The sequence below is a fragment of the Centroberyx affinis genome, unplaced genomic scaffold, assembly GCF_046629955.1.
Source record: "Centroberyx affinis isolate AG114_WGS23_722 - 3 ecotype Tasmania unplaced genomic scaffold, CSIRO-AGI_Caff_v1 ptg003646l_1, whole genome shotgun sequence".
Lineage (NCBI taxonomy): Eukaryota > Metazoa > Chordata > Actinopteri > Beryciformes > Berycidae > Centroberyx > Centroberyx affinis.
The window spans coordinates 64,733-90,190 of record NW_027281554.1 but is presented as its reverse complement, the minus strand read 5'-3'; the positions used below and the strand labels follow the sequence as shown (position 1 = coordinate 90,190).

Below are 25,458 nucleotides of genomic sequence, written 5' to 3'. Positions count from 1 at the left end.
GTTAGATGATAGTGGCTGAATATAGTGGTCAACAACTGTGCTAGTCAAACTCACTGTGCAATTTTCTACAGCTTGATTGATTTGAGAAATAGATAGCTGTTTGCAAATGTTCTTGTCAAAAGCCACACTTTATAAACTTAGTCCAGTCTATTCTAGGTAGGTTACATGTGGTTCTCTGACTCCTTACTACTAGTAGTTCTTCAATTCAATTCAATTATTCATTGCCACCTGATTTTAATCAGTGGTTATGTTACATGCACAGAGAATTCCCTTCTTAACTGGGTTACTCAAGTAAACTGGTTTCGGGTCAATGCATGTAAATGTCATAACTGGGTTAGAATAACCCAAGTAAGCTTTAATCGTTTTACTGTGGCAAGGAAACATCTTTCTCCTTTCAAATTTGGTTTTCACCGTCTGTCAAACTCAGACTTGCTGAGTATTATGGGTACATTTTGACATCAACAGAAAAACATGGCAGTGATCATCATTCCTTTTCCCTGTATTGGAAGTAAGCTGCTATTGCCCAGTCAAAGAGGGAGGGGAATTCAGTGTCTGGGTATCAAAGGTTCATAGAGTCATAAACAGATTAACCTTAATAAGACCTTAACCGGAGTGTAGCCAATGTCTTATATGTTGTAGACAGGAAGAATGGGCACACTTTTCTTAATCACTACTTTATGTATATAAAAATTTGACAAAGACAAAATTATGAGAAAGACAGTCAAGCCAGTTTTCAAAGTTGGATATGAAACTCTCCATCGAATGAAAAATGGAATAATTGGGACATTGGGACACATCCTTATAGTCCAGTTCAGTTCAGTCAAGTCGGGTTATGCTGAGTGCCGTGATTGATGGTTTCCTATTGTCTGCCTGTGATTGGAAGGTATCCCTCGGGTCCAGAATGAATGGATTTGGCTATGAGCTCTTCCAAGTGTCTGAAGAAAGAGACGAAGAGGTGGCCGCCTTCTGTCACATGCTGGACGTGTGAGTAACACACACACACACACACACACACACACACGCTTTTATTATAATGACCTTTAGCCTGACACTGTCCTTCCGAAGACGCATTAAAATGGAGTACAGTATTTCCCATTTATTTTATATATATATTGATTTATTACATGAAGCATGAATTGTCATCTGATTGTTTCTTAATCTGTTAATATCAGCCTTAGTGCAATCAGATGATTAAGTGACTGTTAAAAGCTGTTAGCGTCTAATTACTCTGCTGTTCATTAAAGCTGAGATTTAATGAGACTGTAAGCTTTTAGACAGTTGGATGAATGCACAAACACACACTCACACACAATTAATTAAGGAAGGAAGTGGCTCTGCTACTATAACACTTGTGCACACTGTATATGCACCAATACTGATGCAGGTATAGGATATCAGGTTATAATAGGGTTTCCACATCAGAGAATGTCCCCAACACGAAAATCCAATTTCAAGAGCCACATGTAACATATCAGAAATCAAAGTGACTTGATTTTCTACCTTTTCCTACAGAGAGAAGGATGTTAGATCTCTCAAATGATGTATTTCAATTTGTATTCCTATCATCATTTGCGGTCCTATTATAAATGCGCTACACGGCATTGACATATGTCGTCAGCGTTGAAGCTGGACTGTTAAAAGCTGAAGAATGAGAGATGAAGTTCAACATGCCCGAAATGGAAAAACAGTCGAACACGTCACCACATTCAAATGCGTGTACTCGACTGCGACTTCATATTATTCCTTCATTCACGTTCCACAACAATGGGGGGCTCAAGAGTTCAGTTCGTATGGGCGGGCATGAATAATGCCGTTCTCTGGTGACGACAAATAACCGAGACGTCTGAAAATGTGAGTCTCAGTCCTCTTCCGTGAGAACTGTGGTGTGGGTTGTGTTAGGAGTGAGAATGTAATCCAACCTACTACAGGAAACCACCCTAAAACTCAAGGGTTTATGGGTAGAAGGAGACGGATGTTGACATCTGATAGCCAGCAGTTCCTCGTGCTTGGAAAGCCTACCATAACAAAATGAAGTCTGGACTGATGCTCATATTCAGCTATTTCTTCATGTGTTCTTAACTGGTATTAAAGCAAAGAGTGGAAACAACGCCATCATGCTCAGCTAATGTTACAGGGACTGGAGTCACATTTGTTTAAAGAGTAACTAAACCCCACCTAAATTTGAGGTGAAGCCTGACATCTATTGGCGAAAATTAGGGTACTGAACTGGCCATCTGCTATTGGCTGGTCTTTGCGCCAGGTGATGTCACCACCTGTTGTACTCTATAGAAGGTGACATCACCTTCTATAGATAGATGGCCAGTTCAGTACCCTACTTATCACCATTAGATGTCAGGCTTCACCACAGGTTTGGGTTTGGGGTTCAGTTACTCTTTAAAATCTCTAATCTGGCAGGATGACAATACACAAGCTACTTGTGAGTCATGTAACTTTTGTTTACAAGCCCTGGTTCACTTGTAATTGAGCAGTGTGAACCTAAATGAACCAAATACAAAAATGCAGTAAAGTGAACTTTTCTGAAGCCGAAGCCCGTGCTTTGTTTTCTCCACAAACATGCCCATGTGTTTTACGAACCTGCCAAAATTCATTTCTGTAGCGGGAATACCGTGGTTTACAATCCGTCCCGTAACCTGATGGTCCCGGGTTCAATCCCCACAAACAGACATGTGTCCTTGAGCAAGACCCTGAACCCCTACCTGCTCACTTATTGCATGTTATTCTGGATAATAATAATAAACCTAACAAACTTTATGTATATAGCACTTATCTAAAAGCAAGTGAATAGAAGAATAAAGAGTGCATACGTAGAAGTGATTTAAAAGACACTAGCTAGCCTAAGCTCTTCAAATGGCAGTTTTGTGACTGTGTGTGTGTGTGTGTGTGTGTGTGTGTGTGTGTGTGTGTGTGTGTGCAGCTTGCGGTCGGCCTACCCGTGCAGCGAGAGCTCGAAGAACACCGGCTTCGTCTGGTCGCCGTCGGTCGGCCAGGAGGAGCTGCAGCAGGCCCTGGGGGTCAGCGTGAAAGTCACCGTCATCAGCGACCACTTCAGAGAACCCCTCACCTTCACCTGCGATGGTAAGACGCTCTGTGTGTGTGTGTGTGTGTGTGTGTGTGTGTATCCTGACATACAGGGCCAATATTGTCCTTTTATGAAATACGGGATCTGGCCCCAGTCACTGTGGTCCACCTCTGATATGATGGATATGATGCAGCTTGATTACATTTTTGGGGAAACACTGAATAGTTGCATAGTATAAGCAGTACTATATATAGGTATACCTAGCTAGTACCTGAACACAACACCAGGGAGGGGGACAAGTAGTATCCTCTTCGTGACAGGAGGCAACAGGCTTATAGGAAATGTGGTCTTTATTTTGATAAACGCAAAATGCTACATGTAACATTAGTACTGGGTATCGCCACTGATTTCCTGAATCAATTCGATTCCGATTCACAAGGTGCCGATTCAATTTGATTTCCGATTTGATCCGATTCAATATCGATTCGGTTAGGGATATTTCAGGTACAATACCAATTTTGCTTGGATATGAAAGAGATTCTCAGAGAACTAATGCTGTAAATTGTACAAGGAACCCTCTAACCTGGTGCATTATTAAAAATATTAATGTTTACATTAAGAATTGACCCCAAAGCAGTTACATTAATGTACTTTTTATTTAACATGACCAACACACTACAGCAGTCAACACAATATAGTGCAAGCTGTGCAACTCTACAGACTCTACAGTCAGTGAGAGTGACCAGTGCTTTCTTTAGTGCAGTGTAGCTTCAAGCTTCAAGCATCCATGGGAAAAGGCATATATTAAAAGATCGATCTCAGGATTTTATGAATCGATATCGGATCATTCAAATAAAGATAGATTTAAATCGGAAAATCTTTAAAATTCATGTCACTTTTCGTAAAAAAATTTAAAAAAATTGCCCATCTCTATTATGTAAGGGATAAAGTACAGTGAGCTGGTCATTACTGCAAAACAAGGTGATTCAAGACCCAAAAGGATGGGCTGTACCACAGAACTTGAATGGCTAGAACTTGAACGGTCTTTCAATGTTTGTCATGGTAATTTGGCTAGTAGAGCATAAATTGCCGACTACTATATTTTAAGGGTTAGTTGCTATGGTGACAACGCAAGTCTGTGCATTAAGGCCGTAAAGTGTGTCACACTTGCATGAGAACTGTGCGAACTGTCAAAACTCAACTGAAAGCTAACGTTAGCGTCGAGGCTAACGTTAGCGTCGAGGCTAACGTAGCTTTACCACAGACTGTACTTCTCTCTCTAGCTCCTCTAGTCAACATTAGCATGTTAGCATTCTATGGCAGCGAGGAGACAGAGAAGCTGCTTTGGTCTTTGCTGTAAAACCTCTCGCCTTAACGACTTCCTGTTAAGTCGGTTTATACGGAAGCTAGTCCAACGGTTCTCATAAAAATGGCCGCCGCTCCGGCCGTCCAGGAACGTTGATTTGAATGGGAATGACCGTTCTATCCATTCGAGTTCTGTGGTCTGTACATTATCCCGCTTATTACACGACTACTTACCAAAGATATTAGTCATTTGACACAAAATGCTGATTTGAAATGGGTGTATTTAAAGCTTAAGTAACTCACAAGCTTCTGCCAGAAAGGTCCTGCAGGAACCAAGGAGTAACGTCTTTTTTGGCACACAGGTGTCGCTCCTTAATTTGATTAGGAACAAACAACATTGACTTGGACCTCTTGACTGCGGAGTGATTTTATTAGATGTGAAACAGCGGTCTGTTATTCAGAAATAACAGACCTCAGAATGTCTTCATTGGACAATCAGAATTGAGTATTCAACCAAGCTGTGTAATAACTCATTATCACACACACTCACTCTCTAGCTCTGTTCAAAACCGTTCCCTATTACAGAGGAAATCCACCATTTCCTACTAGTGTCCGAATTCTCAACGGTTAATTTGATTCACTAAATAGTCCACTATAAGATACCCACAATGCACTACAAATTGTAGTGAACAGTACCCTACAATTTCTCCTGTATACCACAATGCAATGTGATCGTGTCTTACCGAAGAAGAAGAAGCAGCTAGCTAACATGTTAGCTAATAGAAACTGGTCTATTTACCGGTTGACAGCGTTGGCAAATCAACAAAAGACTTATTAGACACCTCATTCGAGTTGCCTCTGTTTTGAACCAAGAGCAGCAAAACTGCAGGAATCATCATCACAGGTCAGCTAACTACTTTATCCACCAATACAGGAGGTGATATGAAAGCTTGTGTTAGTCATTAGCTCACAAGCTTGTTTACCAAACCAAAACAGCTTGCTGCCATTAGTAGAGAGCAACAAAGTTGACAAAACCACACTTGCACATGATTAGAATTTCAACAATTTATTTGTAATTTAACGTTCAAAACTTGTCAAAATAAAAACGACCTGAGTCCATTTCAACCTGCTGTCATGATGCTTGGTTTGTGTTGACGCAGTGATATTTACTGTAGTGTCCGAAATTTTGTTCAGTTGTTGCCCATACTGTAGAGTTCACTATATGATAAACACTACATGGGGAATAGTGAGTGAGGGAATGAGTGAACCATTCCGAATGCAGCTTCTGACTTGTGTCCGTCTCCTTCAGGTTCCTCTACTGTGGACCTGCTGATCTACCAGACGCTGTGTTACGCCCAGGACGACCTGGACCACATCGATGTGGACGACTACCTGCTGAAGGTCTGCGGCCAGACCGAGTTCCTCAACAAGTAAGGACTTCACCCCCTATCTTCCCTTCCGTCTCCGGCTCTGCTAATTTGCTCTTTTTCTCATCTCCTCCTTTACTTCTTATTGTGCTCCTTCAGTCATTCTTTGTCGTTCCGCTGATGGCAGAATGGTACATGTCAGCAAAGAACATGACCCATATGTTCCTAGGTTATTATTATAGTTTTAGATATTTGTATCGCATCCATCCAAAATCTGTTACAGGATTACTATAGTTCTTTTTGGTAAGGGGTTTCCCAAATTGGTGGGATTTTGGAATTGTGGGAAATCGAGTTTTGGGCTGGGCGATAATTCAATATTATCGTTTATTGTCTTTCAGTGGAATCATATCGTGATGATATGAAGATATCTTAATATCGTGACACACATTTCTGCTGTCTAAATTGATGATGACAAGCAAATTTTACTTAAAAACTCTCATAAAATGAGGTATGGTAGGAATATTATTTGAATATTTCTGTTTTGTTTGACATCACACCTAACATTACCATTCGGTTCAATGAGATGAACATTCATTTGATTATTTAATGTGATTTTGCATACATGAACCATATCGTGATATATATTGATATCGAGAAAAATCCTTATGATTATCATGATATTGATTTCAACCATATCGCCCAGACCTTCTCAAGTGATGTGATCTGGACACTAGATTAGCTGCCAAGCACACACACACACACACAGACAAGCTCTTTTCGCTTGGCAATCACCAAAGTTCCTCTCTCCATTCTTTCTGCTCCCCCATACACACACAAACACACCAACCCCCCCATCCTCACCCTCCAGTGGCTCCAGGCCAAGGGGGGGGTCAGTGCGACTTCTCCCTGCCCAGCACAGCTCACCCCTTCTGGGCTAGAGCTGAGACAGAGGCCCCCCTGTCTCCTCATCTAGCCTCCAGGGACCAGTGCCAGCACCTAGGACGTCACCCATCATGCCACAACGCACTGACCACACACACACACACACACACACACACACACACACACACACACACACATATCAAGGCCTTTCCCCATGCAAAGTTCCCCCGTGGAGCTTGAGAATGTGTGATATTCTATGACTATTTGCAAAACAGCAAAACATGCTTTAAATTTCATGTCTCATTTGTCTTTTAAGATGGACCATAAATCATAAACATTTTGCAACATAAAACACTAGTTGGAGCATTCATAGTTACATTTTTTTGATACTTCATAATCATTTCCAAATGTCACCCACTGCTCAAAGGCATCCTGGGTAAAAGTGTGATTTAGTTTATTTCACATCATTTAAATGTGAAGGACTTTTTCTGCAGCCTGAGTCCCATCATTAAACCTCAGTCAGCTGAACCCACTCAGCCAGACATATACTGAGGGAGTTGGGGGGGATATGGGGGTGTGTGTGTGTGTGTGTGTGTGTGTGTGTGTGTGAATGGTTTGGAAAAGCCTGGTGTGGTTTGTGGTGCGGCCTCACATTCTCTCACACACCCATAATAACAGTGTAGAGCTCAGTTGTGGCCGTTGCTAAACCAGCACTACTCATGTAAGTGGGCCAGACAAGCCGCAGAGGCCCCCCCCCTCCACTCCCATCCACCCCAAAAATATTAAAAAGTAACGCACCTTAGAGCTGGCCTCACTCTCTAGTTGTGGGGGGTTCATACACAATGCACACACACACACACACAAACGTACATTCACATTCTCTCTCTGTCTCTGTCCAATTTGTCGCTGCTTAATGTGTGTTTCATTTTGGTTTGTGAGTATTATGGCGGGTGTGTGTTTATGCCACTGTATGTTTTTATTGCTGGAGCAGCTGCAGATGGGTGTGTGTGTGCGTGTGTGTGTGTGAGTGCGTGTGTGTGTGACCTGTGGCTGTCAGAGGAAGTGTGTTTCAGCCTGATAACCTGTAGCTGTGAAAAGAGGACTGGACTTCCTGCAGTGCTCTCGCTCCCTCTCTCCCTCTCTCTCTCTCTCTCTCTCTCTCTCTCCCTCCCTCTCTCTCTCGTAAACAATGACCTCACAGTAACCTCCCATGTGTATTGCTAAGGCCAGCTGTGCTCCACTGTATTGTATAATGGGGCCTGTGGCTCTAAGGCTTTGTCTGATTACTGCAGCAAACACCACTATTGTATGTATATAGTGAATAGTAGGGTTTGACCGATATGGTGTTTGAAGGTCAATGCTGGTATGTTTGGTTTGAAGCTGGCAATAGCTGATTCAGTATCTTTAAATTTGACAATTTTCATGAAAGATTTTTTTTTTTTTTTTAAATATGACAAGTATTCTATGTTTCCCCCGGAATTGTATTCTTGTCAGGCTGAAACAGCATCATGCTTGAAGTAGGGCTAGGTGATATGGTTGAAATCAATATCATGATAATCATAAGGATATCAATATATATCACGATATGGTTCATGTATGCAAAATCACGTTAAATAATCAAACCGAATGGTAATGTTAGGTGTGATGTCAAACAAAACAGAAATATTCAAATAATCTTCCTACCATACCTCATTTTATGAGAGTTTTTAAGTAAAATTTGCTTGTCATCATCAGTTTACACAGCAGAAATGTGTGTCACGATTAGGGCTGGGCGATATGGACCAAAAATCATATCTCGGTATTTTTAGGCTGAATGGCGATACACGATATATATCTTGGTATTTTCTACTAAGTGGGCTAAATGTTCAGTTGTAAGTAGGGCTGGGCAATATGGACAAAATCAAATATCACAATATTTTTGATGAAATACCTCGATATCGATATTGCGACAATATCGTAGGGATGACTATTGGTGCTTTCACAAAATATTTACACAATGAGATTTTTGATAAATAATCATCTGTAATGTGGATATAATGACTAAGTGGGTAAAGGCAAATAATAGAACAGCTAGAACAGTCTGGTAAGTTCAGAAAATGACATCACTTTCCTGTAATGCAGCCTTTAAAACCAGGAAAACACAACACTTATGCCGTGTCACGATATTACGATATCCAAAATCTAAGACGATATCTAGTCTCATATCACGATATCGATATAATATTGATATATTGCCCAGCCCTAATCACGATATCAAAATATCTTCATATCATCACAATATGATTCCACTGAAAGACGATAAACGATAATATTGAATTATCGCCCAGCCCTAGCTTGAAGTTCATTAAAATCTGGTGTTTTTCTAAGATTTGGGGGAAAAAATCCTCTTAAATGTTCATATTTTTTATAGAATATGAGGAAGTGTTTTGTGGAAGTGTTCACTTTCAATGTCTTTTGAATGACAGTTTGGGCAGATTCTTGTTTCTCTGTTTTCTTTGTTTGGGGTCTTTAATTACAGTAAGGTACTTTGCATATTTGTAGTCTCTATTTAATGCTTGATAGCACTTAAGCTTGTTTATTTGTTTCATTTAATTTCTCCAATAGTGAATGTATGTTTGTTGATGTCTGAATGTTGCCGGTGTGATTTTTGTGATTAGGGTTAGATGATGTTTTTGGGCTAACTTTTCCAGGGGGTCACTCTCTGGGTGTATGTGAAAGCTCAGTGATGGTAGCAGTCAGGATCACTTAGCATTAAGTGGGACCAACATTTAGGATACTAGCTCTTTTCAATAGTAAGAAGAAGAGGATATCAACCTACTTCTGCTCTACAGGCTAGGTTAGGGGCATTTCTGTGGACCTTAAGAACATTTTTACAGAATTCTAAGTGTGCCATCTCAGTGGGTGTTTTGTCCCATGAATTATAATTTACTGTACGATGTTAATTGTAATGCAATGCAATGTTAATAGCAGTGTCAAACTGGCAAGATGAGCTGATGGTAAGGCCTAGGTAGTTGTATCTGGTGGTGTGGTTGAGAGTTTTTGTATTTATTGTGGAGAGAAGTTGTATTTCTTTTTTTGTGATTTTCTTTTGGAAAATGACTGCTTTAGTTTTTTCCAGTCAGAATGGATAAACTTTCTCTTAAGCCTTCCTCTGTGGGGGAGAGGAGAAGTAACTCATCAGCATAAAAGATACATTTAATTTCTTTCCCTTCCAGGGTGAGTCCTTGGCAGATGGAATTCTCTAACAGTGTTACCAGTTCATTTATACACGTTGAAAAGTGTTGGGCTCAAGTTACATCCTTGACGGATCCCTCTGTCCTGTTTTTTACTTTTACATTGCATTTACTTTTTTTTTTTTTATATATTACAGGCAAATAATACACATAACACACACAACAATATGATGACATGATAATATATCCTCACAAAAAATAAAAGGAAAAAAAATAAAAAAGACAAAATAGAAATAATAGGATCCCTTCAGTAATTCAAATAATTAGATTGACAGTACCAGTACATTTAGAAACTGAAATCCACATTTGACAGGTAGAGCGTGTTTAGAGTTTTATATAGTCCCACTCTTCACTAGAGCAAATTTTTTCCCATTTCATATTGTGTTGTGCTAGTTTGTAATTGTTTGTAGCAATTATTTTTTCCAAAAGAAATTGGCTTCACACTGTGTTTTTTAAGAAACTTAGATTCAAATTAGTTCTTGATTGAGCTTTAAATGTAAATATTTTACCCAACAGAATAATTGTATTTATTATCTGGGGACGGTTTTCATCCAGAACCCCCAACATAATGTTTAAAGGTGTAAGTTTAAAAGAAATATTGAGTGGCCTTAGCCAATTTTCGATCTTGGTCCACAAACTTGCAACATATGGAATAGAAATAGAATAGCAATAGAAAAACAAATGCAACTGGTCTTCTTCTTCCTCATTACAGAATCTACATAATGATGATTGTTCAATATTAAACATGTTAAATTGTTTTTTAGTAGCAGTAATTTTATATAATATCTTCAAATGAAAGATTCTGGAGTAGGAATCAATTGTTGTTTTGTAACAACAATTTTGCATTTACTTCCCTCATACATTTAGATCCAGCTCACTTGTAATTGGTAAAGGTGTCCCACAGGGGTCTATTTTGGGTCCACTTTTATTTACTCCATATATTAACAACATGGTACCCTCCTCTCCACATTGTGACGCCCATTATTATGCGGATGACGCAATCCTGTATGCTACTGACCCCACGCTTAGAATGGACGCTGCAAATCTGCAGTCTGCTTTTGACGCGTTTCAGATGTCTCTTATTGGCCACAAGCTTGTCTTGAGCTCTGACAAGACAAAATGTATGTTGTTTCCGAGGTCTCATGGGACTGATGCCAGTAGGTATTCATACTCTGCAGGGTGCGCAAATTGAAATTGTTGATTCTTATAAATATTTGGGCATTTGGCTAGAATAGGCTTTCATTTCAGACCCATGTGGAACACCTAACCAAAAAGCTGAGGGGAAAGATTGGATTCTTGTACAGAACAAGTCCTGTTTTTCTACTATCAGTAGACAGACCATTGTGCAGTCGACAATGTCTGTTTTTGACTATGGTGATGTCCTGTATATGCATGCATCACCTACTACCTTGATGCGGTATTTCATAGTGCTCTGCGTTTTATTACTGGTGATGATTTTCTCACTCATCACTGTATCTTATATGAGAAAGTGGGTTGGCCCTCCCTTACCATTCGAAGAGAGCAACATTGTCTTTTGTTTGTTTACAAAGCTTTGTCTGGCAAGCTTCCACTGTATTTGTCTTGGCTCTTGAGTTTCAGTGCTACAGGGTATCATACTCGCTGGCAGACACACATTAGATTAGACACACCACGTATGAACAGTGAGGCAGGAAAGACCGCTTTCAGTTTTTACGCTCCTGATAGATGGAATAGGCTGCAGGACTCTCTTAAACTGGACCGATTTGTCTCTATGGAGAAGTTCAGGGCGCTTTTAGAGGATGCATTATGTGGGGATTGCACCTGCTTCTCATAGTCTTGTTGTTTATCTGAACCTGTGATTTTCCTGTGATTTTATATTGTTTTATATGTTTTTTTTTACTGTAATGTTTGTAATGTGTTTTTTATACCTTGTGCTGTAATCAGGGCGTCCTTGAAAAAGAGCTTGCTCTCAATGGCCCTCCCTGAATAGATAAAGGTTTACATACATACATACATACAAACCTACATGTTTTTGATTATTTTGTAAACTCAACTTCCAATGCCACTTTCAACCATTTTCAGTAGAGATGCACCGATTGCAATTTTCTTGGCCGATTCCGATTTCCGATTTTTTAAAAGTCTGACCTGCCGATTCCGATTTTGGCCGATTCCGATTTTCTTTCTAAGAACTATAATTGACAGCACACACAAACATTTTTGTAACTTTTCTTTAATGGAAAATTAAAATTCAATTGTATGTTCATAATAAAACATTGACTATTAATAACTTACGTTTTCTCCAAAACTGCACCAGGTTACAGGACCTTCTCTCACTCTCACTCAAACAAATCTCAAAATAAAAAAGTGCTCCAGGTTACTGGACAGAGCTTTTTTGAACAAATAAAATCCAAATGAAAATGAATTGCAGTATATCCCACTTTATACTTTCCCGAAAGAAAACAGGTGCAACAGATCTATATAACAACACACGGACTATTACTATTATGGACTATTATACAACAGGTAGTTCCGACCAAGCAATCTGATAGATCAACTAGACATTTAGAACGTGATCAAATCAGCATGACAGCACACCTAGCCGTGCTCATCACTAAATATTACTCCGCCATATTATCATACAATATATTTAAATATAACGCTACGCTAACTCTGTTCAGCCTTGATGTTACCAGACGCTCTGCCATCCATCAGCTGTGCCGGTGAGTCGGTGACACGGCGCTACTAGCTTAAAAATACATGTGAAGTTCGCGGAGATAGTAGCTAAATCTGTCCATGGAAAAATTATTTTTTTCAGCAGATATCTTAGTTACATCAAGATTGAGCTAGCAAGGCAGTTTTGTGTTTATATGTGTGGTATTTATTCAGTTTGGGAAATCCCGCGATCTCTAGAAAGCATTAGCTTAAGTTGGCTGGCTGACTCAACAGGGACTAGAAATCGTCTCTGTTGCTAGGTCGTTACTAAGGCTCCGCCTACTTGCTGGAGTAGTAAACTAGGTTCCATTACATAGGAGTCTACTGACGTGACTGATTGTTTTCCAGTTATTAGTCAGATCCCATGTATTTCCAGGGAAACGGAGATAACACTAGCAAAAAGTTTTTTTATTTTGAGAGCGAATTGCCCAACAATATGAATACGTTTTGTTTGTATCTTTTATTTTGTTGGTAACTGTTGTATAATCGCAATATTACACTCGAGGGTGTGCGTTACCGTCATTATTGGCACGACAGTGATGCGGTCAGCGCCGAGGTCCGTAAGCATCACGGTAACGCACACCCTCTCGTGTAATATTGCTTAATTACAGCGGAGTTTTTACCGTTGTCTTAAATTTGACCGGCACAGAATCGGATATATGAGACTGATCGGCCGGTCACCGGTCATGGCCGATCAGCTGAAAACCGGCCGATTCCGGTCACCGGCCGATCGATCGGTGCATCTCTAATTTTCAGGAAAAAAGACCTTTGAGTCCGGATTGAGTCAAAGGCTTTCTTAAAGTCTCCAAAACAGCCAAAGATTATCCCTTAATTGGTATGGTGAACATGCTTTCTGATCAGTGTATGAAGAGTGTAAATGTGGACTGTGGTTCGATGTTTGGGGAGGAATCCAATTTGGCTTTTACTTAGTAGTTTGTTTTCATTCAGGAAGTTTGTTATTTTTGAATTGATAATGCTGCAGAACAATCTTCCAAGGTTGCTGGTTATAGTGATACTTCGGTAATTGTCGGGATTGCAGTAATCACCATTTTTAAATATAGATGTAATCACACCTTCGTTCCATATTTCTGGGATGAACCATGTTTTGAAGACTAGGTTAAACAGTCTCTCTCTCTCTCTCTCTCTCTCTCTCCCACTCTCCCCCTCTCTCTCTCTCTCTCTCTCAGCTCTCAGACGTTAGCAGGCCTGGAGTACATCCAGCAGTGTCTCAAGTTTGACTGGGACATCCGTCTCTTCCTCACCAAGAGGTCGTCCGTCAACACAGAGCTGGCTCGCACGGTGCGAACACACACACACATACACACACACACACACACACACACACACACAAAGTCATCCTCACAGCCTCACAAACAGGAAGCGTGAATAAACATACATAATTTGATGTTTGGTCATTTGTCTGTTGTTGTTGTTCAATAAGTAAGTAAATGGGGGTATTAAACATAACAGAACCTACAATTACAACACTAGAATATGAAATGTGGAAATGAATGAGAAATATGAAAAACGATGAACTACAGCATTATGAGGGCGTGCAAAAATTTAGCAGTAGAACATCCCGAGGCAAAGAATGAAATGAATGAGAAATATGTACAATTATGTTAGGTCAAGTGGGCATCGCATGGGGTCTCTCTCTCTTTTTCTCCTTCTCACTCATATACACATACACACACACACACACAGAGATACACACATACGCACACACTCATACTGGGTCATAACCATTAAGCATAAAGTAATCCCTCACTTTGATATCCGTTGATGGGGAAAAGACAGGATGGATGCCAAGATGTTTCCTTTTGATTGACTGATTTTCGATTTCCCTCTGATTGACAGGAGGAAGACGATGAGACCGCCTCCACTATGAACCACAGCATCCTGCTGCAGGAGCGCCCGATCAAACAGACCGTCACCAGGTGAGCGAGGGGCGGAGCCAGTGCCTCATTTGAGATGTGACTTTCAAAGGAAACCCTCGTCAAGTCTCTCATTAACTACGTTTACATGGACAGCAATAATCAGACTATTGGCCTTATTCTAAATAAGACAATACTGTGATTAAGCTGTTTATATTATATTATTCCATACATATTTCCGTTTACACGCTGCGGAGCAAAGTCCAATTAACAGGACAAAGGAGAAGCACAGTTTCCGCCTTTATTGAAAACTTCATGATATCCGTTTCCCTCCAAATCCTGAGCAGGGTGACAGTTTCAGCCGCACCCCAAAAATGTTGGGACTTCTTTTTTCTGCTGTCAGTCATCTTTTACCTCTAGAAGCAAGTTTGCGACCGCTGGAAGGCAGTGTGGCAAAAAGCCATAAATCCTCCGATAGAGAGTGATGGTTGTATTAAAGTGTATACATGTCTAAAATACCCTTCAATAATGTGACTAAAATCAGAATACTCCACATGTCTGATTCTGTCTGATTCTGCTTACTCAGACTATGATCTTACTCAGGTTAAGGTAACTGGAAAATGCTGTTTACATGGCAGTTTCTTATTCAGACTATTGTCTTAATTGGGTTCATATTGGATTATTGCTGTCCATGTAAACGTAGTCAGTGTTTTTATAGAAACTGATTATGACCAAAGCTTGATTGCATGTCCTTCATTCTCACTACACTGAATAGACTCATGCTTTCCTCTTTCTGTTTTGGTTGAGGGTGACAAAATGTTGGTCAAAAAGTCATGAGTCACATTTCTGATTTTTGTTATCGTTTGTGTTATTTACAGCTATTATAGTTATTTACCTTCTTTTTGAACTTTTATTTTTGTTTAACCTTTTCATCATTCTGAATGTGTGTTTGAACAGGGAAGCACTGACACTACTCCTAGACACCTTTCACAATGAAGCTGAGTCCTTCCTGCTGTCAGAGGTAACACACACACACACACACACACACACACACACACACAAACGCGCATTTAATTTTATATTCCTTTTTAAAATGCATTTTCAGGAGATCCACATCGCAGCTCTAAATTAAGCCATTTTCAGAATTTTTTTCCCACCTTCTGCTTCTGTCATGGTCCTCTCAAAAGGCGGAAATGCCGTTGCACGTGGAGCGCCTCGTCCAATCGGTGAAGGCGCTGTGCAGCTCGTTGGCGGCCGTGGAGACGCCTGACGTGACCGCCGCCCTCAACCAGCTCCCAGCATGCCCCTGCCGCCTACAGCCCAAGGTCCAAAAGGTGAACAAGCCGTCAATGCCCTGAAGATACCAGAAGTGTTTCTTAATTTTCCCCAAGGACAGCTATGCATTTTTGACATTTGGCGTTTTGAGTATTTCTTTACTCTGTGAGTGAGGATCAGCTGACTACAGTTGTCTAGGAATGGGACGAAATGCTTCTCTCACGATACGATTCGATACGCGAAAGTCTGCAGAATTATGCTTATTTTCTAATAATTTAGAAATGTCATTACAAAGTACAAATAATATAATTTGGATGGAGAGCTTGTGAAACTGTGATGGTCAAAGCTGTCTCATTTGTGATTACTACAGCAGAATAAAATGGAGCTAATACAGCGATCCATTTTTCTGACCCACGATACGCATTGTCACAGTTTTGTATCGCGATATATTGAATTTCGATATATCCTCCCGTCCCTACCTTGACCGTCTTTCATGGTTTCTTCTCTGTTTTTCCTCCCAGGATGCATCAGTACTTGCTGTCAGAGAGAACAGAGGTATGTATTTGTGTGAAATAGCCTCATCAGGAATTTTCCCAGCTTTTCATTGGGATAAGAATGGATACAGGAGGAGGAGAGATGGAGATCAAAAAGGAGAGGATGGAAATATTTAGAGGGGCATCAATACTAGTGCAAAAGGTCAAGGTCGGCTAGTCCCCCTAATGTGGTCTACATTAGAGCCACGGACCCCCATTTGATGACTTTTGTCTCTAAAACCCAAATCTGAGAATATTTTTATTGTCAGATATGATTTTGTCCAGAATTCCATGACTATCTGTATTGTAGGTAGAGAGATAACAGAGAAACTATGATCAAAACAGTCATTCTTCTACATTCTCTAATGGTGTTAACTTAAATAATGCTGAAGTTTAACAATTCATCAATTTACTGGGGACCCCCTGGAACCCCCTCAAGGACCCCTGGTGGTCCCCGGACCCCACGTTGAGAACCACTGGGCTAGTCCGAATGATTAGTCAAGTAGTCGGTCTCAAGAAAGGCCTATATGTAAATTCGGCTACAGTTGGTCAGAATAGGTTAACAGATAAAAACAGCTTATTCGGAATAGGTGATCAGATAAAAAACAGTATATTCAGAACAACAGCTTGTTTAATATTCATGATTGACTGTGTTATTTTCCCTGTGTTACAAGCACCAGCATACCAACTAGATACTCTGTACACACACTTTATGCATGTTAAAGCAAAGTCAAGTTGACAAGTGCCTTTCAGCAGTGCGTGTCTCTCTCACACACACACACACAGCAGACAAGTCATAAACACACCCATCTAAACATAAGGAAGTGTGTCGAGGGTGTGTATTAACTGAGTCAGCTGTAGTGTGTAGGGCGGACTGTTAGGTTTACATTCCGCTGGCTGAGGCAGGACTGGTCATGGGGTCAATGTGTGAACGAGTGGCTGATGCTGGCGTCAGTAACATGAATTATTCATAGTGCTTGGTTCATCACAAAGTGTAAGAGAAGCATTCAGATGGAGAACCCAGAAGTGGGGACTCGAGTCACATGACTTGACTTGAGTCACAATTTGAATGCATGAAGACAAGACTTGAGACTTGACTTGACTTGGGTTCTGGTGACTTGGGACTTGACTCTGACTTGTACTTTGATGACTTGAAAAGGTTTCTAAAGTCTTGACTTGAGATCTTGTGTTTGTGTAAATGACTTAGATTGAAAGTTTCTTGCAGTGCAGTGGACAACCAATTGGTACTACCAAAACGAGTAGAGTCGAGGTGATGCGAGGCGAGTTGAGCCGGTACCATGAGGTGGAAAAGCAGCTAATGCATCCGCAAAGTTGACTAAGGTCGTTTTCATATTAGGTACGATTGCTTCGTACCGTTCCGTGAGTACGATTGCCCCCCCACCGCTCAGCTTTCACATTAGCAGTGTTGTTCAGTACCCGAGTACACTTACGTACCTACACACTCCAATACAGTAGGTGGCGGTATGCACCTCGTTGGTTTGCAATCCGCCAATAAACACAAAGAAGAAGAAGAGTACACTTGTGTCATCAACTATGTGACATTTATGTTGTCAGCCTCATTTTCTTTAGTTTGTCACGGCATTGTTCTGTTATTCTATTGTACCCACGTGCATGGAAATACTCTCGAATTAATCCATAAATCTCGGCATTTTTGTGTGTAATGGCCAGTTGTGATTGTATGTTTTCGTCTGCCCAAATTTCAAGGAAGCATTTTATTACTTCGGTAGACCAGAGAGATGCTTTCGCGGTCATTTTTGCGGTCATGGTTTGAACGGGACAGTCGAATAGTTATGACATCACCTTGTAATTAGCAGTCCACTTCCGTGTTTCGGTACCGTAGTTTTCACACCTGATGCGAACCGTACCCGAGTACACATGAACCGTACTCGAGACCACCTTTCCAAGTGGACCCGGCACAGTACAGTACACAGTGTTCACACTAATCAAACAAACTGGACTTTGGGCTCAAGTGTACTCGGATCCGGGCCCGGGTCCCCTGATGTGAAAAGCGCCCAAAAAACAGTCGATGTGATCTCACCTATTTTACAGAGAAAGTGGTGGAGAAGTTGACGGCGGCCATCTTGGACCTGGTGGAGCTGTACTGTAGCACGTTCAACGCCAACTTCCACACCACGCCGCAGAGCCACCGCTGCACGGCGCCCATCCAGGAGGCCGGCCTCGTCACCAACGTGCTGTCGTTCAGCGTGCACGCCGCGCACCGCATCCCCATCACCTGGGCCGCCAGGTACCACGAAACAAACGCACCCATACACACCAGGGTTGGATCCATATATCTGGTGAATGCTGCCCTTTTTATTAAGAATGGGATCGGGTCCAGTCACTGCGGTCCTCCCATATGATGGATATGATGCAGTAAGGCTGGGTATTGGCAAGGACCTCACGATATGATACGTATCGCGATACATGGGTCACGATATGATACGTATCACAATATATGGGTCACGATACGATACATATCACGATATATATGGGTCACAATACGATACCTATCACGATACATGGGTCACGATACGATACATATCACGATATACATGGATCACAATACGATACCTATCACGATACATGGGTCACGATACGATACATATCACGATACATGGATCACGATACGATACCTATCACGATACATGGGTCACGATACGATACATATCACGATACATGGATCACGATACGATACCTATCACGATACATGGATCACGATACGATATGTATCACGATACATGGGTCACGATACATATCACGATACATGGATCACGATACGATACCTATCACGATACATGGATCACGATACGATATGTATCACGATACATGGGTCACGATACGTATCACGATACATGGGTCACGATACGATTGTATCACGATACATTGCGATACGATACATATTGTGACATTGCAATACTCTACATAATTTCTGAAAATTTAAAAATAGAGCTGAAAATACAACTTGCTGTGTACCACCTGGGTAGTCTAATATGTATGTATCACATTATATTGATAACTCAGCGGACAAATTGAGTCAAAACTATTTAATTCAAAATTTCCATTCCAATTTATTAGAACGGTATTTGCATTGCACAGTTGCACACTGTGTCACTGAACACACTGAACTGAAATGTAGATGCCATAACATCATATGAAAATAAAGTGCATATTAAATATTCTTGGAGTGGAGGTCGTAGGCTATTTGATCACAGGGATTTGAGGGAAATTTAAGGACATTTTAAATCCGTTTAAAACATGAATAATTTTTTTTTAATGTATCGATATGAGGGGCTGGAAAATCGGTACAGTATCACGGAAAAAAATATTGCAATACTCAGCTGTATCAATTTTTTTGCACAGCCCTATGATGCAGTCTGATTGATTGCATATTTATTGTAGAATTGGTCAATACTACACTGGTTGTCTATGGGAAGCCCTTAAAGCTGAAATGAACACGTAAACATCCGCCATTGCACAGTCACATCCACAGCTTCACACACATGACTGCAGGCTGTATGCACACACACACACACACACACACACACACACACACACATTTGCACATATTTTAAACGTACACTGCAAAAAATGGCCCTCTTAACAAGTCATTCAGTCTCATATTCATCCTTTTTTTCCCGGTAAAACAAGTGAGAAACTCCAGGGTGGGGTGAGATGATTCCACTTGTTTCCAATGCAGTTTCACATGCTTCCGGAATTTTCTCGAGTCAGTATCTTGGAATGAGGCGGATCATTCCAGTAGGATGGCGGAAAAAAATGACACTTGATTCAAGGAAACAAGAGAGAGAGAAACAAGTTGATGTACATTAGAAACAAGAGAAATAATCTCAAATAAACATCAATAATAGGTTCAATGATTTATTAAGATTCAAGATTTTTTTGCAGTGTATGGAGTCAAGACATGCATACACTATTTTACACACTTCGTATGTACATAATCTTTATCTATGCCAGTGTTTCCAAATATGTCCTGAATATTTTTGAGGTCTCACACACACACACACACACACACACACACACTGGGGCAGGTCCGGTGCCAGCTGTTGCGGCTGGAAATCCTGGCTCTAATCCCCGAGGATTACATCTGCGGGCGGAGAACCCTGAGAACCGGCTACACCTCCCCTTCTCCTTCCCATTATCCCCTTCTCCTTCCCATCATCCCCTTCTCCTCCCATCAATCCCCATTTCCTCCTCCTCGATCTCCCTATTTTTCTCCCCCTGCTTCCTGCTTCCCCTGCTCTTTTTTTTTTATCCCCCCTTATCCATTTATAGCCATTTTCCTTGCCTCCACGCGTTCTCTTCTTCCTCTTCCTCCTCTCACCTCTCATCTTTTTTTTCTTTTTTTTTCCTGTTACACCCGTTTGATCCCATGTTGGCCAAAGTTGACTTCAAATGCAGTATAGTTTAGAGATGTTACAAAAGTTTGTGACAAGAATTGCATTGCATTTACACACCATTTTGTCATAAAATCAAACCCAAAAGACAAGTAAACAAACAAACAAAATAAACAAACGTGGACATCCTGCAGGTTAACAAGCTAACTTAACGATTTTCACTTAAATGTTAGTTATGATAGTTAGTCTGGCTATTTACAAATGTGTAATAAAGGAGCATACAAGTCTTTTCTTACTGTTGACTGACATTGGGAAAAGTTGGAGGTTATTAACTCAGAAACTCAGGTAGCAAAATTTTCTCCGACTTTCTGACTTCATCATCCGACTTGAGGGCTGAACGATTTTGAAAAAATATCTAATTGCGATTATTTTGACTGATATTGCAACTGCGATATGATTTGCGATATTAGAGGGAATGATAATTTTTACACCATTATTCTCATTTTCATTGAAAAACGTATTCAAAAGATTATGGTGTGATTTTTGCGGGGATCTGTACCAAACAAAGATGTTTTCTTAAGTCTGTAGAATATGATGTGTAGGCCAGGACATCTCTGCAGCACCACAATATTTACTTTAAAATGCTATTTTGACACATTTCGCCTTTAACAAATATTGCGCCTCCTGCGATTTGAAAATTGCAGTAGGCCATATTGCGATTTCGATAAAATTTCGATTCATTGTTCAGCCCTATCCGACTTTGCACTTTGGCATTCGTGTTCATGTGAAATTTAGACATTTCCAAGTAGGAAATTCATTTTTCAGAAATATCCGATAATAAGATTAACAGATTAAAACATTTTAGTCAGAATCGGTTAACAGAAAAACAACAGCGCAGAAGGTTAGGCCTAATAAACCAGAATGCATTTAGCATTCTCCTCCTCTAAACAATAGCTGCTGTGCCTATGCAGCATTTCAGAAGTATTATATCATCATGTCATTCATGTATGGATATCAATACGGCCTAATTTGCCGATGTGGCTACAAGTACTTGGGAGCTGGATGGATACTACAGATACTATCAGTGCACCATAAATGTTGATCTTAAAACAAATGGAGTTCAATGAAGCCTGTGTCTGAATGGAAGACACAGGGACCCCCCCCCCCCCCCCCCCCAAACTGCAGCATGAATACTTCCAACGCTCACACACACACATACACACACACTCCTCGATCAACCCCCCCCCGCCGGAACGTGATTGGCTTCTGACAAAAGGCTGCCTGCCTGGGAACTGGGCTTGACCTTTGACCCGCCGGAGGGGGCGGGACCCGGGGGCTGGCTGCTCGCTAGGCACCTGGCTACCAGTGTGGCACACCATCTGTGTGTGTGTGTGTGAGAAAGAGAGAGAGAGAGAGAGGATTTCCCCAAAATAATATATCCTGCGATGTGTCTATAACGTTGGGTTCAAACACTCATTCACAGTAGCCGTGAACACTGGTTCAGATAATGGATGTGATGTTTATTATTATTCATTTCATTTGATAGGGACGATGCAATTTAACATAGTTCCAGTACAGAGCATGAAACTGATGTGCTGCACAGAGACTTTATAGCTATTGCTAATTTTCAACTCTTGTCCCTAGTCGGGCTTTTACATGTACAGTGTAATTAAAATATACAGCTTTCAGTATCATAAAACCACAATACACTACAGATATGGAAATACAATAAAATACACATACCACAATACACCAATACACATACACCATACACCAATAGTAATTTAGAATACAATTAGCTAAACATGAGTACAGCTCTGGTTTGCTTTTAGCCAGCACTTAACCTTTGTTGTAAAAGATTTTATATCTGGAATTAATTTGATTTCAGTTGGTAATGTGTTCCAGAGTTGACAGCCCTTTATGGAGAAAGCTGATTGTCCAACTTTAGATCTACGATGTGATATTTTACGGTTGCAGTTCACCATGCTCATAGTTACTCTGTTACTGTCTTGTCTTTGGATATATCTGGAAAGAGGCTCTGGGGCTCGACTGCTGATACATTTGAAAACTAATTTGAAGAAAACAAAAATGAGTAAAGCTCTCAAGGCCACAGTCACAAATTGCTACTAGCCTGAACTCTTTGCTCAAAGGGCCCCGGAAGTGCTATAAAACAAAACACGCCCCGGCTTGTGAGCCGTCACTAGCTGCCTCTAGACCCTGTCCGCTCTGACTTCTTTTCATTCCGTCCCTTTTTTTTTTTTTTATACCTTCTCTCCTGGGAAAAGGGGGACTTTTCGTTCCCTCCCGGCTCCCCGGCTCTCGCTTTAATAACGCAGGGAGGGGGAGGCCGTTCAAATAAAAAAAAAAAAAAAAAAAAAAGGGAGAGAGGAGATCGAGACGTAGAGAGACGGGAGGATCGGAGGAGGGAGATGAAAAAAGTGCAGGGAGTGAAGGAGAGAGGGGGGAAATGAGAGGGATTGAATGTGGCTTAGAAAGAAGGGGAAAAGGTGGATGGGAGGGAGAGCTGGCAGATGAGGAGGAACTGCTGACCCACATACCATCACGTTTTTTTTTTTTTTTTTTTTTATCCATATCAAACACACACACTCTGATATGCAAGCACAACAACATGCCGTGCTAACTGAACACACACCTGCACGGTTGTATGTGCTTTTTCTTATTCAGTGGATGGAAAGTTTCTAAAAATACCACACTATTGCAAATGCATGCAATGTATCACAGGTGAATAGGGGGAAAAAAATTCTTTCATCCTGTCGGTATGAAATTGTATATGTTCAATATGGGCGCAAATAGAAACACTTTTTGTATTATGACTTTTATTTATTTTGTTATTAACATAGTCAAATTAGCTCATATTTCTTAAAAATTTGTGAATTTTTATGTTGGAGCGTCCTATCCCAGTGGGAAAAATTTACCTGGTTAATTCTGATGAATAACTAAAAAAAAAAAATTATTATTGAATTATTTACAAAGTAGATCTTACCTCAATCAAAGCTGCTCGGATGAAATATTCAGCATCATTTGACGTAACTTCTCGTACATTTTTTAACATTTTGCTCCAAAAATGCGACTGATGGATCTGTGCTTCCTCTCCCCCGGCAGCTACGAGGGCTTCTTCCTGTCCTGCTCCCTGACCCACGGAGGGGCGGAGCTCTGCGCCCCCCAGCACACCAGCAAGCAGTCGGTCAGCAAATACCTCTTCCACCTGGTGGTCTGGGATCAAAGGTACGCACCCCGACCCCTCTCAACTGGGCTGAACTGGTCTGACTGGGATGACATCAGAGCATTGTGTTTTTTTCTTAGACATCTGGAACCAATGTTGATTCCCTTTCTTTGGAAATATAATAATAATGAGATGAAACTCAGGTCGTTGCTGTAGCAAAGAGTAATAGGACACAGCAAAGAAAAAATAGAATATACACTACCAGTCAAAAGTTTGGACACACCACATTTTTCTTAATTTTACTATTTTCCACATTTTAGAATAACAGTAAAGACATCAAAACTGTGAAATAACACAAATGGAAGTATGCAGTGACCAAAAAAGTGTTAAACAAATCAAAGCTATCTTATATTTTAGATTCTTTAAAGTAGCCGCCCTTTGCCTTGATGGAAAGGCAAAGGCTTTGGAAAGAAATTCATACATAGGATCAACTTCACTATTTATATTTGTCTAAGAAACACATTTCAAGCATTTAAGCAGAAGCCTTTAGATCAAAATGGCTTTAAGAGAATAAAAAACAGAACTTTCAGTCAGGTGGCTTCAAGCTTTTGATGGGCAGTGTAAGTACGAATAGAGCAAATGAGGAGGATTAAACATAACCAACAATACCAACATGTTTGTGACATGTTGGAATTGTTGGTTAAGTGGAAAAGTATGAATGAAAAGTATGGAAAAACTAGAAGGGCACTCAGAGAGCACAGACCTCCGCCAAGGTGCTATTATTGCTTGTTCGTGAGTCAGATCCAGATCCGCTCCAAAATGTAATGGGTTCTTCCTTGGCCCATGCTACATCCTTCCACCAAGTTTCATGAAAATCGGGCCAGTAGTTTTTCCGTAATCCTGCTAACAGACAAACAAACAAACAAACAAACAAACAAACAAACGGCATTATGAGTGAGTGCAAAATAACAAAATAGCTATTTTAGACCAAACGCACATAAAGAGCCGGTGAGTGTCATGTACTGTGCCTTCTGCAAGAAAGTTTTATTGTTAACTATCAAATGAAAATAGTGAAAGTAGCCGCACACTCGTAGCTCCGATGCAATAATTTGTTGAAACATTAACAAAACCGACGAATAAATTATTACATCGGAGCTACGAGTGTGCGGCTACTTTCACTATTTTTATGCTTGTTTTCGCTGGCCGGCACCTCATCACTACAGGTGTGCCTTTCACCAACTTTGACTCTAACTATCAAATGAACACATATTTCTTTCAACAGTCTTTTAAAAGTTTAATTGGGATTAGTAAATGCTATAAATAATGTTAAGTGAACATTTGTAATGAAAACACTTTATCATTTATATATTTGTATATATGTGTCATACCTGATAAGAGATAACAATGGCGTTTTGATAATGTTAGCTATTGAGATGAACAACGATTAACAACATGGCCTATTTTTCTTTGGATTTTCTTTTCTTTCTATTCTATTCTATTTCTTTCTATTTTTCTTTTCTTTGAATTGGCTGTTTTTTGTTATTGTAAGTTTCTGTTTAGATTGAGAAAAACAAAGACTTTGCACAAGTCCATTGCGATAGAGAGGGCCACATTGTCTATACAATATCTTGAAATGACTAATCTCTGTTGTAATGATGTGGTAGTACGTTGTGCATAACCACTCATACCCAGAGCCTAACC

The 25,458-nt window shown here is 40.4% G+C and overlaps 1 protein-coding gene across 1 annotated transcript in view; it reads left to right on the top strand.

Moving 5' to 3' along the window:
- The window catches only part of pik3c2b (phosphatidylinositol-4-phosphate 3-kinase, catalytic subunit type 2 beta), a 75,685-nt gene that overhangs the window by 13,773 nt on the left and 36,454 nt on the right, over positions 1 to 25,458 (top strand). The window contains 10 exon segments of the mRNA XM_071540493.1: positions 884 to 984; positions 2,936 to 3,096; positions 5,655 to 5,775; positions 13,706 to 13,817; positions 14,376 to 14,455; positions 15,350 to 15,413; positions 15,580 to 15,726; positions 16,189 to 16,222; positions 18,271 to 18,466; positions 23,697 to 23,819. Coding sequence (XP_071396594.1) covers positions 884 to 984; positions 2,936 to 3,096; positions 5,655 to 5,775; positions 13,706 to 13,817; positions 14,376 to 14,455; positions 15,350 to 15,413; positions 15,580 to 15,726; positions 16,189 to 16,222; positions 18,271 to 18,466; positions 23,697 to 23,819 — 1,139 coding nt within the window.